This window comes from Gadus morhua, chromosome 16, assembly GCF_902167405.1.
Source record: "Gadus morhua chromosome 16, gadMor3.0, whole genome shotgun sequence".
NCBI lineage: Eukaryota > Metazoa > Chordata > Actinopteri > Gadiformes > Gadidae > Gadus > Gadus morhua.
The window spans coordinates 3,730,343-3,752,703 of NC_044063.1; the positions used below are offsets into that span (position 1 = coordinate 3,730,343).

The following is a 22,361-nucleotide window of genomic DNA, read 5'->3' on the forward strand; positions in this document are numbered from 1 at the left end:
TATCAACCTATCCAGAGGAAGATGAGGAGGGAGATCGGGACCAGTAAGATAGCCAATGTATGTACAGCTACAGTGATGATGATGATGATGTGTCTGGAAGATACTGAGGGAAGCCTTGAACTGCCCTCCACTATTTCCTGATTACAGGGTCCTGAGTACACAGATGTGTGTTTAGGTCTAGGTCTTGAGGTCAAAGATGTTAAAGATGTTAAAAGAGGATGATATGTTTATATCAGTGATGCAGCAGGATAATGCATGAGGAATTTAGATGATTCATATTAATGTTGACAGGTTTATTCAGACTTTAAAGGTAAAGTGTGTAGGGTTTAGTGGTATCTAGTGGTCTAGCAATATTCAGTTGGTTATTCACCAACTGAATAACCCCCCTTTATACTTAGTTACTTAATCTGATTGGTTGTCTGAGTTATTAGAACAATATTTGGCTGTGCCCATGTTTGGAAATCAAGCCAAACCAGTTACAAACCTAGAGATCAGGAGATCATGGTTAGGGTTAGAACACATTTTAATGCCGAAACAAGCATTTTCGACTGAGAATAAAATGAATGTCAACAAAAAAATTTATACATTTGATATATATCTTTTGTGATAGCAGCACCCATATCGACCAACAAACCAATGTTAGAAAGCGTTTTTTTCTGGCAAGAAAAATATTATTAGTAACTAACAAACTAAACGATATATACAATCAATGAACGAAGATGATGACAATAAAATACACATTTATTGCTAGAAATGTTATTAAAACCCATTTAATGCTGGGCTGTTTATTTGATGGTGGTATCTGACATCAGTTTACTTTAAATGAAAAGAAGAAGTGAAAACGAGAAAGAGAAGTTAAGAAACTCAGTAAATTGTCCATGTTTATAAATGGCTTTGCCTCCACAAGCTGTCCCTTGGGAGGATGAAGTCTCAAGCCTCAAAGTTTATTTTCGAGAACTATCAAGAGTGCTTACTCAGGGACAGCCTTGGGTCTTTTAAGGTTGATGGCAGAGTAAAGGACCTGCTCTGTCTGATCAGACTCTACCAGAGCACCAGCAAACCCACGAGGCACTTCCTGGTTCTTAGAGCGAGAGATGTGGATGCTGGCATAGTGAGGGTCATCCTGCTCTTCTATTGGTTCTCTCTGTGCTGCAGAAGCCGAGCGATTGGTCAGAGCTGAGACGTTGTAATACACAGGACACGGAGGAGACTGACGGGGAGAGAGGGCAGAGTAGTACATTTAGAAAACACTTTACTGTCAAATGGCGGTTCAGAAGCTCATGTTTTTATGGTTCATTTAGGGGCCGTTGGGGGTGACTAGTGCTTCCACAGTGCAGCAGGCCGCTGTAGGTTTCACTTTAGGACTCTTCTTCTTGAACATATTCCTCTTTCTAATCATTGCTAGGTTTCAGTGACAGTTTGTTTGCTTGGATTAAACATCACTACTTCTTTAAATCACTCTTGATCTCACAAAAAAAGGAACCTGGACAAGTTGCCCCAAAGGTCCAACTTGTCTGGGATTTCGGTGCTCGTAAAGTTATATTTGGTATAATTGACATGACCACGGATAACAGCAATGGGCTACCCCACAATTTAATTTGCCACATAACGTCAGCCACAGCTGTATGGGTAGTCAACTTATTTAATGATAAATTAGAAGTTAATAAATGGTGATGCTATTTCATTAGAATGAAATAACATTGCATGAATAGACGTAACTAAACATAACGTGAATACAACTTTAATACGTAACCTTGTCCATTAACAAGTTTCTATCTAAGAGTCACGTTAGCATTATAAAAAAGCATTCATGCTATTTGATTTGGTTCCCCTTTTGTGATGGTTCCCCTTTAAAGCAAATCTCTTGGGCATTAGATCATGATTTGGTTCCCCTTGCGTGATGGTTTCCATTTAAAGCTAATCTCTTGGGCATTGTATTTGCATATTGTCATAAAGGTCTCGTAGCGAATGGGCTCAGAGTTACAGAAACTGCAAGTACATGAGATTTTAGAGGTATGGGCTCGGGGTATTTCCACCACACTAGTCGGTAGTGGAAGGAGTAAAGGAGTCTTAGTAAGGAATAGCTTCCTGTCTCTCACCTCCTCCCTGGTATCTGGCCTTCCTCCCTGGCCACGTGCTTTCCTAGAAGCCCTCTTTCTTCTGGGGAAGAGAACAGAGAGATAAGAAGAAGAAGAAGAAGAAGAAGAAGAAGAAGAAGAAGAAGAAGAAGAAGAAGAAGAAGAAGAAGAAGAAGAAGAAGAAGAAGAAGAAGAAGAAGAAGAAGAAGAAGAAGAAGAAGAAGAAGAAGAAGAAGAAGAAGAAGAAGAAGAAGAAGAAGAAGAAGAAGAAGAAGAAGAAGAAGAAGAAGAAGAAGAAGAAGAAGAAGAAGAAGAAGAAGAAGAAGAAGAAGAAGAAGTAGTGATGATGATTGTGGAGAGATAGAGAGAGAATATCTCACCTCATCAAGAGGAAGATGACGAGGAGCATGGTGGCCAGTAAAACAGCTACAGTTCCTGCTGCCACAGTTGTAGACATTGATGATGGTGGAGATGGTGGTGTGGCTGAAACACAGTGATTTAACACTTGATTCATGTGAAGGATGAAATACTGTCCATATATATATTAGAGGCTAGATGTAACAATTAGCAATAGCTATTTTAAAGAAACAATTACCTGTCACATTAAGGAACATCAAAGTTGAATTCTGAAGTCCAACTGCATTACGAGCTTCACAGTAATAATTTCCTCCAAGCTCAGTTGTGATGTTACTGATGGTGTAGTTCTCTCCTAATTCCTCCACTGAGCCTCCATGTTCCCTGAACCAGGTGTAGTTAGCTGCTGGGTTGGCATCACTGCTGCAGCTCAGAGTCACTGAACCTCCCTCCTTTATTTCACCAAGGGGTCTCACGCTCACTGAGGGGGTCTTTGGAGCGTCTGTCATAAGCACAATGATATATATTTACATTCTTAAGATACGAAACGTGCACAAAACTGCAATGTCAGTGGGATACAGAACGCTGTTTTAAATAATAAAATAGGATTGCTGTCGAATAATAAACTATCACTGTGACTCCTAATTGACCAGGCATATAGCAAAACATGAATAGCAGCTAAACATTTCTAATACCGGATATAGCAAATATGTTATTAGACAGTAAAGATTTGACAAGCTGCAAATCATAGCTGCCACTGTGTCTTTACTCATGCTGGTTTGTGCGTTACTAATTGTTTGTTGAGTAGATTGAGGCTCTTGTTAGCTACTTGGGGACTGGGCCAGGGTAAGCTTTTCAAACTACTGAAAACAAATATGCAGGTTACCTTTGTAAGTGACACTAGGAGCATGTATGCTGGAGTCCTCCTTTGGATAGATATATTTTTTGATTTAACAGATTTCCTTTGTAGTTTCAACTCCTCTATTTGTGTGTTTGTGTGCTTGAATATCCATGTTCCGTGTTAATAAATCACTTTATTCTCCCAAAGATATCAGGTTTTATGTTGTCTTCCCTCTTCCTAGCTAGGGACGCAACAATTATTATCGTTTTCCACTTACACAGGACATCTATGAAAACCGAGTTGGAGCCCAGATATCCATATTGGTTCTCTGCGTGGCAGCGGTACGTTCCCCTGTCTTTAGAGCTGACTGGGTCCAAGGTATAAGGTCTCCTTGGTTCCCAGGGCAGAGGTTGGTTGTCCTTGAACCAGGTGTAGTCAGCTGCTGGGTTGGCATCACTGCTGCAGCTCAGAGTCACTGAACCGCCCTCCATTATTTCACCAGGGGGACTTGGTATCACAAATGTGTGTTTAGGCCCATCTAGAGGTACATCAAACATGATGTAAATTGATATGAATGATATAAAGAGGACATTTGAGGAGTTAAGGGAATGCAGGATGAATTGAGATGATTCATCTTAATGTTGACATGGTTATACAAACTTTAACATCTGTGTTATGATGTTATCCTGTGTGTTCTTTTACTCACATTTCACATCAATAGAGATGGGGGATGATTTTGTTCCTAGGTCATTCTCAGCTTTACAGAGATATTGTCCAGAGTCTGAAGACTGGATGGTATTAAAGGAAAGTTGTTGTCCTTGGACACTGTGTCCGGGGGGATGACCTGTAGTAACCTTGGTCCAGGTGTACTTTGCTACTGGGTTGGCCTCGCTGGTGCAGGTCAGATTCACTGAACTGCCCTCCTCTATTACACCAGGGGGAGTCCATCCCACTGAGGGGGTCTCTGGAGCGTCTGTTGACAGTTATATCACATTAGTCATTGAACAAATTGTATTAATAACATTAAGTCAAGTATGTACCCAAGTATAAAAAATAAAGCATGAGGAAGTTGGGATAGTGTCATGAACATTTTCCAAGCCTTGTATTGAATCCAGGTTATCTTTAAAGAACAGCTTGCCGGTTGTCATTGCACGTGGATCATTATGGACTGGCTGCGATCATAATGTCAATAAATAATAAAAATAAATAAGAAGCACTCCATAAACACTGGACAGCCCTTTGTCTAAATGATATTCCAAAATTATAATCCAGAAGCAAATCTGGACGATAGTTCTTCATTAATACTTAAACTGCATGTACAAGACCCATCACGTCTAGCCTCGGTGTACTGTGGCGCTCTTACACACTGATGGAGAGGGGAGATGTTCGGATCCTTGAACAGCACATGAAGACCTGTATTCAGAGTTAATGTTGAACCAGTCCAACCTTCCTTGATGTCGTCGAGTTCCATCCCTGTACCAGGTGTATCCATCATAACCAGTACGATGACACATACTGTGACATTCCAGCTGTACCCAGTTAGGATTGTAAGGAGGAATGACCACTTTCACCTGGAGATCTGGGCCAGGGAAGAAATGACACAAAATGAATAAAAAAAATAATACTGAAACAGGTGCATACGCAGACATGCACACACAGAAACAGACACGCGCGCACACACACACACACACACACACACACACACACACACACACACACACACACACACACACACACACACACACACACACACACACACACACACACACACACACACACACACACACACACACACACACACGCACAAACAGTTGAATAGATTCATTAGCAATCAATGTTTACCTGTCACAGATAACTTCACTCCAGGGACACCACTATATGCCTCTCCTTTGTTTGTTGTAATCCTTAACTTGTATTCAGCAGAGTCACTCTGTGTCAGGCCTCTGATCCTCAGTGTACACGTTCCAATACAGCTGCTGTAATACCAACAGCTGGGCTCTCCACAGCGGTAATCAACACGACCTGTATAGTTGGTATCATCTCTCAGATCTACTAGCTCATTGTGTTTATTAGTATACCACAGTATTTTATTCAATGTAAAGGTTTTGGGGTATTCATAGGTGCAGCTGATTTCAACTGTTGATCCTCTCCAAGCGCAGACATTCTTAATAGCTTGGTAAGTAACTGCCCAGCCATCATTACCCTGTAATGCTGTAAAAAAGCAAACATCTCATTTACAATGATGGTTCAGCTGATGAAATGCATGATCACAAGATACATGAGATGGAGGCTATGTGCAGCTCTAACTAGAGATACATGCTGAACACTGAGCTGTCAGAGAAACGTCCAAGAACAACATGGTCACCAACAATATGCAGCTAGTGAAAAGCTAGTGATACACCTAGTGATGAAGACAGTGGGACAGTGATGAACCAGCTACAGCGGGGTCATCCCTATGTTCCCCGGGTCCTATGTTCCCCGCTTAGGGAACATAGGACCCTTTTTTAAAAAAAGAGGTCATGTTCCCCGTTTTTCCCAAAAAGGGAAAAACGGGTCCCAGTCAATCCCTTGATGAGATGTAGGATGATGTATCCCTGCTGTAGCGGGAGCGTGTCTATGTTCTCCACTCTCATACAAAGAGGTGAACATAGGACCCGGGGAACTCAGGACCCGGGGAACATAGACACGCTCCCGCTACAGCATGGATACATCATCCTACATCTCATCAAGGGATTGAGTGCACAAACACACACAATACAAGGCAGGAGACCAATCTTGGCTTCTAACGATGAGTTCACAGACTCAACTTAAGTCTGTTGCACTTTAAATAGGAACTAAGTTAACCCATCAATGTTGTACTGAATTCTGAGTTGCTTGGTAATCAGGAAATGGTCAAGAAGCCTGTTTAAAAGCTTAAATGCAACGCTACAATATTCAGTAAAATAGAACAAATTTGTTATTTAAAACAGGTCAATACTTCACCCTCTCTTCATTCGGGTTGCTTGTCACCCCGTTAACAATGTTACCCTTTGAAACAGATCAACTTAATGTTCACAACGGAAATGTACAAACCTGGTACTGATAGAAGGAAAGCTACAAAGCCTCTTGCAGCTGTTCTAAGATTCATCATTTGTTTCTCTCAGGGCGTTGTTCTACAGATATGAAACAAAATATGAATTTATTTTAACTAACAAAATACATAGTCCAATGACTGTTATTTGTATTCATCTTATCAAATGAATTGGTTATTGTGCTTGATATATGAATGTTACTTTTCTAAATAAAACAAGTACGATTAAAGCAAAAAATATTCTTACTGTAAAGGAGGTAGCTGGTGTGACAGAAAAGGTCTGTGGAAACTTCTGTGCCTGCAGTTTAAGATAATAACTAGAAAAACGGTGTTCAAGCTCTTCCTTCCTTTCTGGGCCTCCAAGTCAAATGCAAAGTAGAAAGAGGATATCCACCCAGACCACATTAAACAGGCAGTGCAGTTTATCAGCTACCCTGAAAATAACTAGGGCTCACCTACAGTTGACCAGCGGGGAGCATATATAGCATTTTGATTTATAATGTAGTCATATTACATAGGATATAGATGTAGAATATAGATATAGAATAAAGATATAAACTAGAAATAGGATAACGTTTGATGCAGGATAAATATATAGAATATAGCTATAAAATGTAGAGGTATAATAAAGAATATATGGGTTGAATATTGTATATTTTGATTGCATATAGTTGTTAAATATATATAAAGCTGAGATAATATATATATATATATTATAGAAATAGAATATATATATAGAGTTTGAATAGCCTACTACATAAAATGCGTCAATGTGATTATCTACTGCCACATAGTGGTGAAGTTGTGATCTGCATTACTTTACAAACATTTGGAATGCATTCATCATCAACACGTTTATTTTGTACTAAAATACATGAACCCTCGATGGAGAATTTGAACAGGATAGGCTACTGAGTATTTCTGTGCCCGTAAAAAAGGCTGCCGGATATCAAAACACACATTCTTCGTGATACATATTTATTTAACAAGATTCTGATTCCTACACATAAACGATTGATATATTGAGCAAAATAGAGAGGTTGAAATCCATCAGATCAGAGCTGTACATTTTCAATATCAGAAAAAAACAGACTAAACAGTGAAAAGCGTTGGCCATGTTTGTCAGTTGGGTGGGCCTCCCAGAGAGACAGAGAGATGGAAGATGAAAAGTACAATTAAATTCATACTCTTTTTTCTCGATTACCTCGTTTTCTCCATTGTTTTTCTCATCCTCTATTTTGGGTGTCTGATGTTCTCAACATCATTTTCATCATGTGTATCACGTGGTCAGGATGGTTTATCCCTCCATCATTTGTTTTTCCGTCTTTCTCTCGATTTCTCGTTCGGTCCATAATTTTTCTCTCATTGTTTTGTGTGGTCCCGTTATCAGGATGGTCATCATTTTTTGCAACCCCGCACCCGAGTCCCATACAAGCCTTCCACATTTATTATTTTGTGTGTGTGTGCGTGTGTGTGTGTGTGTGTGTGTGTGTGTGTGTGTGTGTGTGTGTGTGTGTGTGTGTGTGTGTGTGTGTGTGTGTGTGTGTGTGTGTGTGTGTGTGTGTGTGTGTGTGTGTGTTTGTGTGTGTGGGGGGCTACAAGTTGTTCGTTTTTCGAACGGGAGTTGTTAAATGGCGTTGACATGATAAAATTTCAACCCTTACAATTCTTTGGAAGAATAAATCCAAAATGGTAAATAGTGATTTGGTCCAAAACATTAAAGGGTACCCCATTAAGGAAAAACAGTATAATTTATTTTTTGAAAACCAGGATATCTCTAGTCTTACTTATAAATCTAATATAATAGTCAGACTAATTAAATAATTTCTTCTGATCATATCCAGTGCCTGGCTTTACTACATAATTGACAGGTGTATCACATCAGCAGGTGACCTGGTAACCAAATCAGCCAAGCAGTGGAAATATGTGCAATAGCTGTATGTAGCCTATAGAGGGAGCTATCTACCATACAAACCAATGTACAAGTTGAGTAGGTTGAGCTCTCATTAAGACCTCCCCTCACATGTGCAGTACATTCAGGCAATGAGCAGGTGGTGTAGATTCAACTGAGTGCCGCCCAACTTTTGTATTCATTTAGGGGAGGCATATACAGCAGTTCAGGTTGTCACTGTCTTGCACAAACCATTCCCACTCACTCCTATCAGATTTTGGTAGTGGTGGTGGTTGCAAGATTGCTATAACCTGGTCGCCCAAAATGGCCAATGAATCATACAATAGCATGTAGATATAAAACCCATAAAGCTAAACACGTGTTTTTCAAACCTGGGTTAGGCTTGTGCATTTCATGATTTGACCAGGATCAATCCATAGCACTATGATGCAGATCACTCATCATCTAAATAAAGTATGCTTTACAATTCCGAGGTCTGGTCAGTGTCCCTGCAAAGAAGACGGGAATCAGCCTGGAGAGCAGATTTTACAAAGATTTAGAAGTTAAAAGTTGAATATCTAAGATAGTATCAGAAGGGGCTTACCCAGGGACAGCGTTGGGTCTTGGAGAGTAGACCAGAGAGTAAAGGACCTGGTCTATCTGATCTGATCTGACGGGGGGATCCCACAGGACGTTGAGGCACTTTCGGTTCTCTTAGCGAGAGATGTGGGTGGATAGTGAAGGTCATCCTGCCCTTCCTTTGCTTCTCTCCGTGCTCTCTGAGCCGATCGAATAGTCAGAGCTGAGGCATTTTCAAACACAGAAACAGAAAGAGATCGATGGGCAGAGAGGACAGAAGAGTACATTTATGAAGCTTTACACTTCCTGTGTTTCTGGTTCATTCAGTGATCTTTGGTGTGGATTTGTGGGCCCACCATGCAGCCAGATGTAGACGTCACTTCCAGACTCATTCTTTAAGCGTGTTCCTTCTTCTAACCACTGCTAGGTTTCCTCCGAAAGTCTTGGGCTGGTATAGTGTCATTCTCAAATATATTAGAATAAATATATTATAGATATTTATTTGCTTGGATTACAAATCATTACTCGCAGCATTCTGTCTGGTCATTCATCTCACTGGCTCTCAACCACTCTCGTTATCAATAGTTTATCCTGTATGCAAGGGCGTAGGAACCAGGGGGGACAGATGGGACCCCTTTTCACAACAACCATGAAGCACTACTATCTTACAATATAACATAGCTATGCCTGCTGGTTCCCCTTAAAAGCTAATCCCTTGGCAATTATATTTACATATTGGCAGAAAGTTGTCAGAATGGCAGGGCTAGGCTAGGAACAACTAAAGCAACAACTAGAAGTTTTACTTGTGGTTTTGGGGCGTGGGCTCAGGGCATTTGTGTGTCTAAGTCAAGGATGGCTAAGTAAGAAATGGCTTCCTGTCTCCCACCTCCACCCCAGTGTCTGGCCTTCCTCCCTGGGCACATGGTTTCTGGAAGCCATCTTTCTTCTGTTGAAGAGAACAGAGTGATGAAGAAGCAACAGGAGAAATGGATGACCAATGAGAGAGAGAGAGAGAGAGAGAGAGAGAGAGAGAGAGAGAGAGAGAGAGAGAGAGAGAGAGAGAGAGAGAGAGAGAGAGAGAGAGAGAGAGAGAGAGAGAGAGAGAGAGAGAGAGAGAGAGAGAGAGAGAGAGAGAGACTTATCAACGTTTACAGAGGAAGATGAGGAGGGACATCGGGACCAGTAAGATAATGTATGTACAGCCAAAGAGATGATGATGATGATGATGATGATGTGTCTGGAAGGTACTGAGTGAAGCTTTGAACTGCCCTCCACTATTTCCTGATTCCAGGGACCTGATTACACAGATGTGTATTTATAGTTCTTGAGGTCAAAGATGTTAAAAGATGTTAAAGATGTTAAAAGATGATATTGTTTGTATCACTGATACAGCAGGATAATGCATGAGGAATTAAGATGATTCATATTAATGTTGACAGGTTTATGCAGACTCTAAAGGTAAAGTGTGTAGGGTTTAGTGGTATCTAGTGGTCTAGCAATATTCAGTTGGTTATTCACCAACTGAATAATCCCCCTTTACTTAGTTACTTAATCTGATTGGTTGTCTGAGTTATTAGAACAATATGTGGCTGTGCCCATGTTTGGAAATCAAGCCAAACCAGTCACAAACCTAGAGATAAGGAGATCAGGAATGGTATCAACACATTTTAATGCCGAAACCATTGTAATATTGCATGTGTTGCAATGTTTTCTGGTTCTGCACTCCTTGGGGCTTGTGCAGGCGCACTGACCACTCGTGCTACCAGACATTTGTCGGAATCTTACGGAAAATAAGATATCATACGAACGTTTTTTGAGACCAGCCTGCATGTTTCCACATTTTTTAAATACGTGTTTTTAGATATAATTTAGGTTATTACTTAAACAGAAAATAGCCTGGAAGCATGAAAAACACCATTAGCAGTTTAACTTACTCACTAAACATCGTATACAATCAGTGAAATAAAAAGAATGTTTCTCGCGAGGCATGTTATCAAACACATCTTAATGCCGAAACAAGCATTTTCCACTGAGAATAAAATGAATGTCAACAAAAACATGCATACATGTGATATATATTTTTTGTGATAGCAGCACCCATATTGACCAACAAAGCAATGTTAGAAAGCGTTTTTTTCTGTTAAGAAAAATATTATTAGTAACTAACAAACTAAACAATATATACAATCAATGAACGAAGATGATGACAATAAAATACACATTTATTGCTAGAAATTTTATTCTAACCCATTTAATGCTGAATCTATATCAAAACTTGGCTGTTTATTTGATGGTGGTATCTGACATCAGTTTACTGCAAATGAAAAGAAGAAGTGAAAACGAGAAAGAGAAGTTAAGAAACTCAGTCAATTTTCAACGGTTTATAAATGGCTTTGCCTCCACAAGCTGTCCCTTGGGAGGATGAAGTCTCAAGCTTCAAAGTTTATTTTCGAGAACTATCAAGAGTGCTTACTCAGGGACAGCCTTGGGTCTTTTAAGGTTGATGGCAGAGTAAAGGACCTGCTCTGTATGATCAGACTCTACCAGAGAACCAGCAAACCCACGAGGCACTTCCTGGTTCTTAGAGCGAGAGATGTGGATGCTGGCATAGTGAGGGTCATCCTGCTCTTCTATTGGTTCTCTCTGTGCTGCAGAAGCCGAGCGATTGGTCAGAGCTGAGACGTTGTAATACACAGGACACGGAGGAGACTGACGGGGAGAGAGGACAGAGTAGTACATTTAGAAAACACTTTACTCTCAGTTGGCTGTTCAGAAGCCCATGTTTTCATGGTTCATTTAGGGCCCGTTGGGGGTGACTAGTGCTTCCACAGTGAAGGCCGCTGTAGGTTTCACTCTAAGACTCTCCTTCTTGAACATATTCCTCTTTCTAATCATTGCTAGGTTTCAGTTTGCTTTGTTTGCTTGGATTATACATCACTACTTCTATAACTCAGTCTTCTCATTCTGCTCACTGGCAGAAGTCTCTCTGTTTGTATATATATATATATATATATATATATATATATATATATATATATATATATACACATAGATATATATATATATCACTCTTGATCTCACAAAAAAAAAGGAACCTAGACAAGTTGCCCCAATGGTGCAACTTGTGCAACAAGGGATTTCGGTACTCTTAAAGTTATTTTTGGTATAATTGATATGACCACGGATAACAGCAATGGGCTAGCCCACAATTGAATTTGCCCCATAACGTCAGCCACAGCTGTGGGGGTAGTCATCTTATTCAATGATAAATTAGAAATGTAACAATAAGTTAATAAATGTTGATGCTATTTCATTAGAATGAAACTACATTGCATGAATAGACATAACTAAACATAAAGTGAATACAACTTTAATACGTAACCTCGTCCATTGACAAGTTTCTATCTAAGAGTCACGTTAGTATTATAAAAAAGCATTCATGCTATTTGATTTGGTTCCCCTTGCGTGATGTTTCCCATTTAAAGCTAATCTCTTGGGCATTGTGTCTGCATATTGTCTTATAGGTCCCGCAGCGAATGGGCTCAGAGTTACAGAAATTGCAAGTGCATGAGATTTTAGAGGTATGGGCTCGGGGTATTTCCACCACACTAGTCGGTAGTGGAAGGAGTAAAGGAGTCTTAGTAAGGAATAGCTTCCTGTCTCTCACCTCCTCCCTGGTATCTGGCCTTCCTCCCTGGCCACGCGCTTTCCTAGAAGCCCTCTTTCTTCTGGGGAAGAGAACAGAGAGATAAGAAGAAGAAGAAGAAGAAGAAGAAGAAGAAGAAGAAGAAGAAGAAGAAGAAGAAGAAGAAGAAGAAGAAGAAGAAGAAATGATTGTGGAGAGATAGAGAGAGAATATCTCACCTCATCCAGAGGAAGATGACGAGGAGCATGGTGGCCAGTAAAACAGCTACAGTTCCTGCTGCCACAGTTGTAGACATTGATGATGGTGATGATGGAGATGGTGGTGTGGCTGAAACACAGTGATTTAACACTTGATTCATGTGAAGGATGAAATACTGTCCATATATATATTAGAGGCTAGATGTAACAGATCTCCACTTGATGAAAAAAGGGTTAGCGTAGTATGGATACTCTTACTCTAGAGTACACTGGGTATACAAATAACTAGGCTGCTCATACAGCACCAAAGTTATTAAAGGTGGCAACACATAATTTAAGCCAGTCACAAATTGAATAGAGCCGTTGCATGAGTCTGTGTCTTACTATCGATGGTGCTGGTACTCAGGTATCATTCAAGTGTTTGGTTGGTCTTTAAACAATGTGCTATTTTAAAGGAACAATTACCTGTCACATTAAGGAACATCAAAGTTGAATTCTGAAGTCCAACTGCATTACGAGCTTCACAGTAATAATTTCCTCCAAGCTCAGTTGTGATGTTACTGATGGTGTAGTTCTCTCCTAATTCTTCCACTGAGCCTCCATGTTCCCTGAACCAGGTGTAGTCAGCTGCTGGGTTGGCATCACTGCTGCAGCTCAGAGTCACTGAACCTCCCTCCTTTATTTCACCAGGGGGTCTCACGCTCACTGAGGGGGTCTTTGGAGCGTCTGTCATAAACACAATGATATATATTTACATCCTAAAGATAAGAAGCCGTGCACAAAACTACAATGTCAGTGGGATACAGAATGCTGTTTCGAATAATACAATATCCATGTGAATCATAGTTTACCAATCATAAGCAATACATGAATAGCAGCTTAACAATTTTGCAAGACTATATATAGCAAATATGTTGACATATTAGACGGAACAGATTTGTATTATTACTATTTAACTTTAAGTTTTTTCTTATTATTGTCGTCCGCTCACACTGGACATCTATGAAGACCGAGTTGGAGCCCAGATATCCATATTGGTTCTCTGCGTGGCAGCGGTACGTTCCCCTGTCTTTAGAGCTGACTGAGTCCAAGGTATAAGGTCGCCTTGGTTCCCAGGGCAGAGGTTGGTTGTCCTTGAACCAGGTGTAGTCAGCTGCTGGGTTGGCATCACTGCTGCAGCTCAGAGTCACTGAACCTCCCTCCATTATTTCACCAGGGGGACTTGGTCTCACAAATGTGTTTTTAGGCCCATCTAGAGGTACATCAAACATGATGTACATTGATATGAATTATACAAAGAAGACATTTGAGGAGTCAAGGGAATGCAGGATGAATTGAGATGATTCATCTTAATGTTGACATGGTTGTATAAACTTTAACATCTGTGTTATGATGTTATTCTGTGTGTTCTTTTACTCACATTTCACATCAATAGAGATTCGGGAGGAAGGTTTTGTCCCTAGGTCATTCTCAGCTGTGCAGAGATATTGTCCAGAGTGTGAAGACTGGATGGAATGAAAGGAAAGCTGTTGTCCTTGGTCAGTGTGTCCGGGGGAATGATCTGTAGTAACCTTGGTCCAGGTGTACTTTGCTACTGGGTTGGCCTCGCTGGTGCAGGTCAGATTCACTGAACTGCCCTCCTTTATTACACCAGGGGGAGTCCATCCCACTGAGGGGGTCTCTGGAGCGTCTGTTGACAGTTATATCACATTAGTTTGTATTAGTAAGTATAAAAATAAAGCCTTAGGAAGTTGTAAGGCTAGTGTCATGAGCATTTCCAAGCATTGTATTGAATCCAGTTTATCCAGTTTATTTTTAAGAGCAACTTGTAGGTTGTCATTTTACGTTGCACATTATAGACAAGTCTTTTAATTATCTTCGAAAATTATAATCCAGAGGGAAATCTATGCAGTCGGCTATTTTCCAAATTTGCACATTTGTTAGCTTCAAACTTAGTAGTTATCCTGCTTTTCATACGGATGAAATCAAAAGCAAGTGTATGTTTCTGTTCTACCCGAATCTTAAGTGGTATCAGCAGTAGCAGTAGCCCACCCTGTACTACTGGTAGGCCTACCCTGAGGCTGAAGCCTGCCTCAACATATATGATAGTTGTCCATTCATACTTAAACTACGTGTACTTTGTTACACTAAAGACACATTATGTTCGGCCTCATGTCAGTGTACTGTGGAGTTCTTACAGACTGATGGAGAGCGGAGATGTTTGGATCCTTGAACAGCACATGAAGCACTGTAGTCTGAGTTAATGTAGAACCAGTGAAACCTTCCTTGATATTGTTGATGAATTCCATTTTTGTACCAGTTGTACGTCAGACCAGTTGAATCACACATGCTGTGACATTCCAGCTGTACCGGGTTAAGACTGCTAGGACGAATGACCACTTCCATCTGGATATCTGGGCCAGGGAATGAATAAAAAAAACGAATACCGTTTAAACAGAAGAAAAAAAGAAAACAAGTGCATACGCAGACACGCACACACACACACACATACACACGCACACACACACACACACACACACACACACACACACACACACACACACACACACACACACACACACACACACACACACACACACACACACACACACACACACACAGGGCCGTCGTAAAGGGGTGAAAGGTGATGACGATTCTAGGGGCCCACAGCCCAGGGGGGGCCCATGGCAATAAATAAAAAAAATAAAATAAAAAAAGAAATAAAAAAAAGAACTACCAGCCCATAGTACTAGCCCCCCCCCCCCCCCCCCCTCGTCAACAATTGCTCCTTCCACCCCCCCCCCCCCTCGTCAACAATTGCTCCTTCCACCCCCCCCCCCCCCCTCGTCAACAATTGCTCCTTCCACCCCCCCCCCACCCCCCCCCCCCCCCCGTCAACAATTGCTCCTTCCATCCCCCCCCCCCCCCCTTCGTCAACATTGCTCCTTCCATCCCCCCCCCCCCCCCCCTTCGTCAACAATTGCTCCTTCCATCCCCCCCCCCCCCCCCCCTTCGTCAACAATTGCTCCTTCCATCCCCCCCCCCCCCCCCCCTTCGTCAACAATTGCTCCTTCCATCCCCCCCCCCCCGTCAACAATTCAGCGCAGGGGTGCCCATCAGTACCTCTTGTATAGGGGCCCAGGACTTGGTGCAACGGCCCTGCACACACACACACACACACACACACACACACACACACACACACACACACACACACACACACACACACACACACACACACACACACACACACACACACACACACACAAACACGCACAAACATTGTGATTCATTAGTAATCAATGTTTACCTGTCACAGATAACTTCACTCCAGGGACACCACTATATTTCCCTCCATTGTTTGTTGTAATCCTAAACTTGTATTCAGCAGAGTCACTCTGTCTCAGGTCTTTGATGCTCAGTGTACAAGTTCCAGTACAGCTGTAGGACCCACAGCTTTGCTCTCCACAGCGGTAATCAACACGACCTGTATAGTCTGTATCATCTCTCAGATCAACTGGCTTATTGTGTTTATTAGTAAACCACAGTATTTTCTCCACTGTATTTCCGGAAGGGTGTTCATAATTGCAGCGGATTTCAACTGTTGATCCTCTCAAAGCGCAGATATTGATTGATGGGTAAGTAACTGCCCAGTAAGAGTAACCCTGTAATGCTGTAAAAAACCAACACATTGACAATGATGATTACGATGAAATGCATGATCACAAGATACAGATGAGATGGATGCTAGGTGAAGTTCTAACTAGAGATATATGCTGAACACTGATCTGTCAGAGAAACGTCCAAGAACATAATTTGACACCAACATTATGCAGCTAGTGAAGAGCTAGTGATACACCTAGTGATAAACACAGTGAGACAGCTAGTGAAACTCCTATAGCTATAGCATGGAGACATCATCTCACATCTCATTAAGGGATTCAGAGCACAAACACACAATACAAGGCAGGTGACCAATGCTGACTTCTAACATAAGTTCACAGTCTCAACTTAAGACTACTGAACTTTAAATAGGAACTAAATTAACCCGTCAATGTTGTACTGAGCACATTGACGGGTTAATTTGGTCAACAAGCCTGTTTAAAATCTCAAATGCAACGCTACAATATTCAGTAAAAAAGAACATATTTGTTATTTAAAACCGGTCAATACTCTAGATGTCATTAGATAAATTCACAACATGTTGTTTCACCCTCTCTTCATTCGGGTTGCTTGTCATGTTACCCTTTGAAACAGATCAACTTAAAGTTCACAACGTAAATGTACAAACCTGGTACTGACAGAAGGAAAGCTACAAAGCCTCCTGCAGCTGTTCTAAGATTCATAATTTGTTTCTCTCAGGGCGTTGTTCTACAGATATAAACAAAATATGTATTAATTTTAACTAACAAAATACATAGTCCTATTTTTTGTATTCATTTTATCCCATTAATTGGTTATTGTGCTTGATACAGGAATGTTACTTTCTTAAATAAACAAGTACAATTCAAGTAAAAAGTATTCTTACTGTGAAGGAGGTAGCTGGTGTGACAGAAAAAGTCAGTGGAAACGTCTTTGCCTGCAGTTTAAGATAATAACTCGAACAAATGTGTTCAAGCTCTTCCTTCCTCTTTACACAGTTAATATGAACTGCATGAATACCATGCACTGCTGGGCCTCAGAGACAAATGCAAAGTAGGAAGAGGATATTCACCCAGACCACAATAAACAGGCAGTGCCATTTATCAGCTACCCTGAAAATAACTAGTTGTCACCTACAGTTGACCAGCGGGGAACATATATAGCATTTTGATGTAGAATATAGTCATATTATATAGGATATAGATGTAGAATATAGATATAGAATAAAGATATAAACGAGATATAGGATAACGTTTGATGTACAATAAAGCCTACAGAAGATATAGAATGTCGATATAAAATATAGAGGTAAAATAAAGAATATAGGGGTTGAATATCGCATATATTTAGATTATATATAGTTGGTAAATATTGATAAAGGTAGGCTACGATCATATAGATATATATTATACTTAAAATGCGTCAATGTGATTATCTACTGCCACATAGTGGTGAAGGTTGTGATCTTCATTACTTTACAAACGTTTGGAATGTATTCATCATCAACACGTTTATTTTTTATTGTACTAAAATACATGAATCCTCAATGGAGAACTTGGACAGGATACTGAGTATTTCTGTGCCCGTAAAAAAGGCTGCCGGAGGTCAAAATACACATTCTTCCTGATAAATATTTATTCAACAAGATTAACATTCATACACATAAACGATTGCTATATTGAGCAAAATAGAGAGGTTGAAATTGATCAGAGCTGTACATTATCAATATCAGAAAAAAACAGACTAAACTGTGAAAAGCGTTGGCCATGTTGGTCAGTTGGGTGGGTAAACCTTCTAGAATCATTGGGGCTTTGTGGACACAATGGATATTTATTACTTATTTACTAGAAATAGATGCATTAAGTTGCCATGATTTTCGAAGCCTCTAAAAGAGGTTTACCCACCCAACTACCCAGTATGGCCACCAGGTGAATAAGTTCTCCTCACAGCTGTTAAAAGAGTGTCATTGTATGAAGCAACCAGGTTGTGTGCCATGCTGAAGGATACATTGGACGGACCTTTGGGAAGAGCTGCAGGAACAGACAGACAAGCGAAATATTCCTGTATGAATTACGGGAGCACAGCTATGTTTGTTATTGCGACTTTGTATCTCAGCTAAAACCTTTGTTTTTAATTAACAAAAGGGAGACACGGCAGAGAACCTGACCATGTAATTATCTACTTCTCTAGCTCAAAGCACACGTCGCGCAAATCTCGCCTCATATCTGAAGCGTGACGCAAGCATCAACTAGAACCATGTTGTTGGAACGGTATAAACGTGTGTCATGTGTGTGTATCTGTGTGTTAATGTTTGGTGCTGTCTGTTTATCAGTGTGTGGGCGAATTCTGATGTTTTGTGTGTGTCTGTGAGTTGTTAATGTGTTTGGTGCTGTCTGTGTATCTGTGCGTGGTTGATGTGTGGTGTTTCATGAGTTAATGACCTTTCAAGCTGGTGGTGGAGTGGAGAGACATCTGGGGGTATTGTGCATCAGAGATGTCGTTTGTTTATCCGAATGACCTCTGGAATGGTCCTTTTGGTTATTTGTAATCCCATTTATCTATTTCATTATTTATTTCTGTCATCACGTGACACTTTGTGCGACACACTCACCTTCCACCTGGGATTATTCTGGATGATGTCATCGCTGGGACTGAGGGACGGGGGGGGGGATAGAGGTATGACAGGGGAGAGGTAAGGGGCAAAAGGAGAGGAGATGAGGAAGGGAGAGGGGGGAGGAGAGGAGGAGAGGAGGAGAGGATAGGATCGCAGCATGGTGCATCGAGGGAGATGGACAGAATAGGAAGTAGGATGAATGAGAGACGAGGAGTAAAGGTGAGAAAGAGAGAGACGTTGGGGGGGGGGGGGGGGGGGGGGTGATGGATAAGGAAAAACAAAAGGGGGAGGGAGAGTGTGTGTGAGAGCGAGAGAGAAGGAAAGGGAGAGAGATATGGAGAAGTACATGGAAAGGCGGCGTATCGTCCTGGTAGAGATAAAAAGAGAGAGAGAGAGAGAGAGAGAGAGAGAGAGAGAGAGAGAGAGAGAGAGAGAGAGAGAGAGAGAGAGAGAGAGAGAGAGAGAGAGAGAGAGAGAGAGAGAGAGAGAGAGAGAGAGAGAGAGCAAGTGAGGGAGGCAGAGCTATAGAGAGAGAGAGAGAGGTTGAGATGTATACAGAGAGGCTGAGCAAGGAAGAGAGACAGAGAGAGAGAGCGAGGTATGGGTCCATAGAGAGAGTGAAGAGGTAGAGAGACAGTAGGCTCCAGGTTGTGTGGACAGGCCTGTCGTCTCAGAGGTGATTTATTAAAGAGCGCCGTGGCAGGGAGTGGAGCGAGCAAGCTCTGATTAACCATGGAGAGAGAGGACATGATCCACTCTGTTGTTCATCCTCCCAGAGAGACAGAGAGATGGAAGATGAAAAGTACAATTAAATTCATACTCTTTTTTCTCGATTATCTCATTTTCTCTATTGTTTTTCTCATCCTCTATTTTGGGTGTCTGATTTTCTCGACATCATTTTCATCATGTGTATCACGTGATCAGGATGATTTATCTCTCCATCATTTCTTTTCTTTCTCTCGATTTCACGTTCTGTCCATCATTTTTCTCTCATTGTTTTGTGTGGTCCCGTTATCAGGATGGTCATCATTTTTTGCAACTCCGCACTCGAGTCCCATACAACCCTTCCACGTTATTTTGTGCATGCGGTGTGTGTGTGTGTGTGTGTGTGTGTGTGTGTGTGTGTGTGTGTGTGTGTGTGTGTGTGTGTGTGTGTGTGTGTGTGTGTGTGTGTGTGTGTGTGTGTGTGTGTGTGGGGGCTACAAGTTGTTCGTATTTCGAATGGGAGTTGTTAAATTGCGTTGACATGATAAAATTTAGCCCTTACAATTCTTTGGAAGAATAAATCCAAAATAGTAAATAGTGATTTGGTCCAAAACATTAAAGGGTACCCCATTAAGGAAAAACAGTATAAACATTTTTTTGAAAACCAGTATACCTCTAGTCTTACTTTTAAATCTAATATAATAGTCAGACTAATTGAATAATTTCTTCTGATCATATCCAGTGCCTGGCTTTGCTACATAATTGACAGGTGTATCACATCAGCAGGTGACCTGGTAACCAAATCAGCCAAGCAGTGGAAATGCGTGCAATAGCATGTATGTAGCCTATGGCTATACTTAATGTGAGGTCTCTTAATAACAAATCATTTTTAGTTAATGATTTTATTACCACTTCTAAACTGGATTTTACGTTTTTAACTGAAACATGGCTGGAACAAATTAACAGTGCAACCGTTCTGATAGAGACAGCTCCTCCCAACTATAACTTTTTTGATGCATGTAGATCTGGAAAAAGAGGTGGAGGGGTTGCTGCTATATTTAAAAATGTATTTCAGGGGAAACAGATGTTAATTGGTGATTTTCCATCGTTCGAATACCTTAGTGCTGTTTTGAAAATGCTCCCCCAGAGTTCTCCTATTAATTATTTACAGGCCACCCACATTTTCTGCAAATTTTTTCGATGACTTCACAGAATTATTGTCTAGCATCTCCACGGAATTTGACTGTCTAGTTATAACTGGTGACTTCAATTTTCATACTGATGATATGAATGACAAGTGTGCACATTTTTTTTTTGCCATTTTGGACACATTTGAACTGTCTCAACATGTAGGGGCACACTCTAGAGCTGGTTATCACAAAGGGCCTCAATGTTTCTGATCTCTCTGTGACTGATCCTTCCTTGTCTGACCACTTTTGTGTTTTCTTTAACATATCTTTTATTCCCGATATACAGACAAAATCAAACACTGTCAAAAAACGGTATATCAATGAAGATTCTAATGTACTTTTTAAAAAGGCCATCTCCTTGCTACCACCTCTAAACCCATGTTCTCCTGATGATCTTGTAGAAAACTTTAATTTGAAAATTTTGAAAGTCATAGATGTCATTGCACCTTATAAGGTTAAAACGATTTCTGGAAAGCAAAAGGCACCCTGGAGAAAAGCTGCTTCTGTAACAGCACAGAAAAAGGAATGCAGGAAGGTTGAACGCATCTGGCGTAAAACAAAACTTCATATTCACCATGATATCTATAAAGAGAGCCTCCGTGCCTACAATTTAAAATTTAGAAAAATGCTAGAGAAACATTTTTCTCCAGTATCATTAAAACCAACACTAATAATGCAAAAACCCTATTTGCAACTGTTGACAGACTGACCAACCCCCCAACAGAAATTCCACCTGATCTCCATTCCACGCAGAAATGCAATGAGTTTGCAGCTTTTTATATTGATAAAATTGAAGGTATCAGACGCGCCATCAATATCTCCACTTCAAACAAAAATGTTGGACTACCACCCTGTTCAGGCAAAAATTACGTGGCAAGGATGGCCTACTTTAATGTTATAGACTCTCAAAATCTTGTGGAAACTGTGACACAACTAAAGCCATCCACCTGTTGCCTTGATACTATACCTACCAACCTCTTTAAGAATGTTTTCGACTGCCTAGCAGTAGACATATTGCTGATAGTTAACAACTCTCTCCAGTCAGGCAATTTCCCAAAAGCATTGAAAACTGCAGTTATTAAACCCCTTTTAAAAAAACGGAGCCTAGATGCCTCTATTATTAACAACTACAGACCAATATCGAATCTACCCTTCACAAGTAAAATCATTGAGAAAGTTGTCCTCCAGCAACTAAATCACTTCCTGGCATCAACTGGTTGCTATGACACCTTCCAATCAGGATTTCGAGCACTGAGACCGCCCTTATTAAAGTTGTAAACGACATCCGTCTTAACACAGACTCTGGCAAAACCTCAATACTAATGCTACTTGACCTCAGTGCTGCATTCGACACTGTAGACCATACATTACTTCTGGAAAGGTTAGAAAACTGGGTGGGGCTTTCAGGCACTGTCTTATATTGGTTCAGGTCCTACCTACAAAATAGGAACTACTTTGTTTCCATTGGCGACTTTGTATCTGAATCAACCAACGTGACATGTGGAGTCCCACAAGGTTCGATCTTAGGACCCTCTTTATTCAACATCTACATGC

General features: G+C 40.8%; 2 protein-coding genes across 11 annotated transcripts; both read right to left on the minus strand.

The window, feature by feature from the left end:
• Nucleotides 1-505: 505 nt before the first annotated feature.
• On the minus strand, nucleotides 506-6,706 carry LOC115560676 (B-cell receptor CD22-like). Of its 7 annotated transcripts, none has more exons than XR_003979803.1 (11): nucleotides 6,591-6,706; nucleotides 6,346-6,425; nucleotides 5,116-5,484; nucleotides 4,637-4,852; nucleotides 3,980-4,246; nucleotides 3,551-3,811; nucleotides 3,319-3,358; nucleotides 2,674-2,934; nucleotides 2,459-2,561; nucleotides 2,100-2,160; nucleotides 506-1,210 (listed from the first exon to the last, which is right to left on the minus strand). XR_003979803.1 is itself a non-coding variant. In XM_030380159.1 (11 exons), the coding sequence occupies exons 4-11, from the start codon at nucleotides 4,795-4,797 to the stop codon at nucleotides 971-973; spliced, it is 1,251 nt and encodes a 416-aa protein (XP_030236019.1). In that variant the 5' UTR covers nucleotides 4,798-4,852; nucleotides 5,116-5,484; nucleotides 6,346-6,425; nucleotides 6,591-6,701; the 3' UTR covers nucleotides 506-970. The 7 variants fall into 7 exon arrangements, 6 of the variants coding, with proteins under 6 accessions (XP_030236019.1, XP_030236015.1, XP_030236014.1 ...); XM_030380159.1 differs by lacking the exon at nucleotides 3,319-3,358 and having other exon boundaries at nucleotides 4,637-4,686; nucleotides 4,790-4,852; nucleotides 6,591-6,701; XM_030380155.1 differs by lacking the exon at nucleotides 3,319-3,358 and having other exon boundaries at nucleotides 2,100-2,157; nucleotides 6,591-6,701.
• Nucleotides 6,707-7,304: 598 nt separating this feature from the next.
• On the minus strand, nucleotides 7,305-17,376 carry LOC115560673 (B-cell receptor CD22). 4 transcript variants are annotated; one of them, XM_030380144.1, is made up of 13 exons: nucleotides 17,185-17,376; nucleotides 16,948-17,027; nucleotides 15,967-16,329; nucleotides 14,855-15,070; nucleotides 14,077-14,346; nucleotides 13,606-13,908; nucleotides 13,122-13,382; nucleotides 12,678-12,786; nucleotides 12,481-12,541; nucleotides 11,287-11,522; nucleotides 9,700-9,759; nucleotides 8,839-9,036; nucleotides 7,305-8,743 (listed from the first exon to the last, which is right to left on the minus strand). In XM_030380144.1, the coding sequence occupies exons 2-12, from the start codon at nucleotides 17,000-17,002 to the stop codon at nucleotides 8,979-8,981; spliced, it is 1,992 nt and encodes a 663-aa protein (XP_030236004.1). In that variant the 5' UTR covers nucleotides 17,003-17,027; nucleotides 17,185-17,376; the 3' UTR covers nucleotides 7,305-8,743; nucleotides 8,839-8,978. The 4 variants fall into 4 exon arrangements, with proteins under 4 accessions (XP_030236004.1, XP_030236007.1, XP_030236006.1 ...); XM_030380147.1 differs by having other exon boundaries at nucleotides 13,648-13,908; nucleotides 17,185-17,375; XM_030380146.1 differs by lacking the exon at nucleotides 15,967-16,329 and having other exon boundaries at nucleotides 17,185-17,369.
• Nucleotides 17,377-22,361: the final 4,985 nt, after the last annotated feature.